The sequence below is a fragment of the Perkinsus marinus genome (assembly GCF_000006405.1).
Source record: "Perkinsus marinus ATCC 50983 genomic scaffold scf_1104296933096, whole genome shotgun sequence".
In the NCBI taxonomy this organism is placed as follows: Eukaryota; Perkinsozoa; order Perkinsida; family Perkinsidae; genus Perkinsus; species Perkinsus marinus.
This window is the reverse complement of record NW_003215260.1, coordinates 1-1,051: the sequence shown is the minus strand read 5'-3', so window position 1 is coordinate 1,051 and position 1,051 is coordinate 1. Positions and strand designations below refer to the sequence as shown.

Genomic DNA, 1,051 nt, shown 5'->3' with positions numbered 1-1,051 from the left:
CTTACTCTCATCACTACTGCCGATTACTCTATTGCTGAGGTAGTAGCCCTCCGTACATGGTATGGTCAGTTTAGCTACAGATACTATGGACCATGTCGATTTGGATTGAGGCAGTTGCCATTTTGCCGCAATTGTCACTGTTGCAGCGCCAGAGGGAGGTATGGCTCGGCTCGAAAAAATATTCGAGAAAATTCTGCGTTTTAGGTAGAAAATTTGACGAGTAACTTCGTATTCGCCATGGGAGCGTATAGAGGCTTCTACATAATCAACTGGGTACAGTGGCACTCCTCTAAACGACCCGAGGAAACTAATTTCTCTCTCTCAGATTTACCGCTACTTCACAGAGGGATATGTGAATTGGGTCGGCTGGGTCGGAGGAGCCATCCAAGTGGCATTGTACTGTGACTTTTTCTACTATTTTGCAATGAGGTGCTCACGCTGTTTTCACTCTCGGAAGAGGATCTACGTCTCTATTTTTTTCAGCAAGTGGTATGGCCAGAAGCTCATCCTGCCCATGGCTGAGTAGAAGGCAGCAGAAGACTGATATAGGCTGGCTCATCGAGGCTTGATGGTACTTGGCATCGGGTTAGCGTTGACGCCATGGACCTCTAGATACTCCCTTGCTGATAGTGATGTCGAAGCCGTTTGGAGAGGACTGTGATTGCTTGTGATGCTCGCGGCCTCTTTTGCTAGTCCTGTATCATTGTAAATGATCGAGTGTTGTGTTAAAGTAACTTCCTGAGGAGTTGGGTGCCCCTCCAGTGTCCTTGGACATGGGCTCGCACGAGGCATCATCATCATCAGTGTGGTCAATGAGCGATGGGGAAGATGATGACTCCGCTGCCTTGGACGTGAGTGCTGCTTACAATCGGTCTCGGGCGTTACTCGAACTCTCAGGAGTTCCACTACTATGATGATTGCGATGTGGAGATCGCCAATTGTGATTCCGAAGGCGATGTTCATCCTCCCTCCCCTGTTGCTGCTGAAGATGCAAGGTGGTGAGCTCTCCCATGGTATTCATGGAAATTTCGAATTGGCAGTTTTCGAATGG

General features: G+C 48.5%; 1 protein-coding gene across 1 annotated transcript; it reads left to right on the top strand.

The window, feature by feature from the left end:
* Positions 1 to 92: 92 nt before the first annotated feature.
* Pmar_PMAR021583 (er lumen protein retaining receptor, putative) lies at positions 93 to 526 on the top strand (the record flags this gene model as incomplete). Its single annotated transcript, XM_002785321.1, has 4 exons — positions 93 to 158; positions 205 to 273; positions 326 to 429; positions 484 to 526. 4 exons carry the CDS (start codon positions 93 to 95, stop codon positions 524 to 526), a joined length of 282 nt encoding a protein of 93 aa, XP_002785367.1.
* Positions 527 to 1,051: the final 525 nt, after the last annotated feature.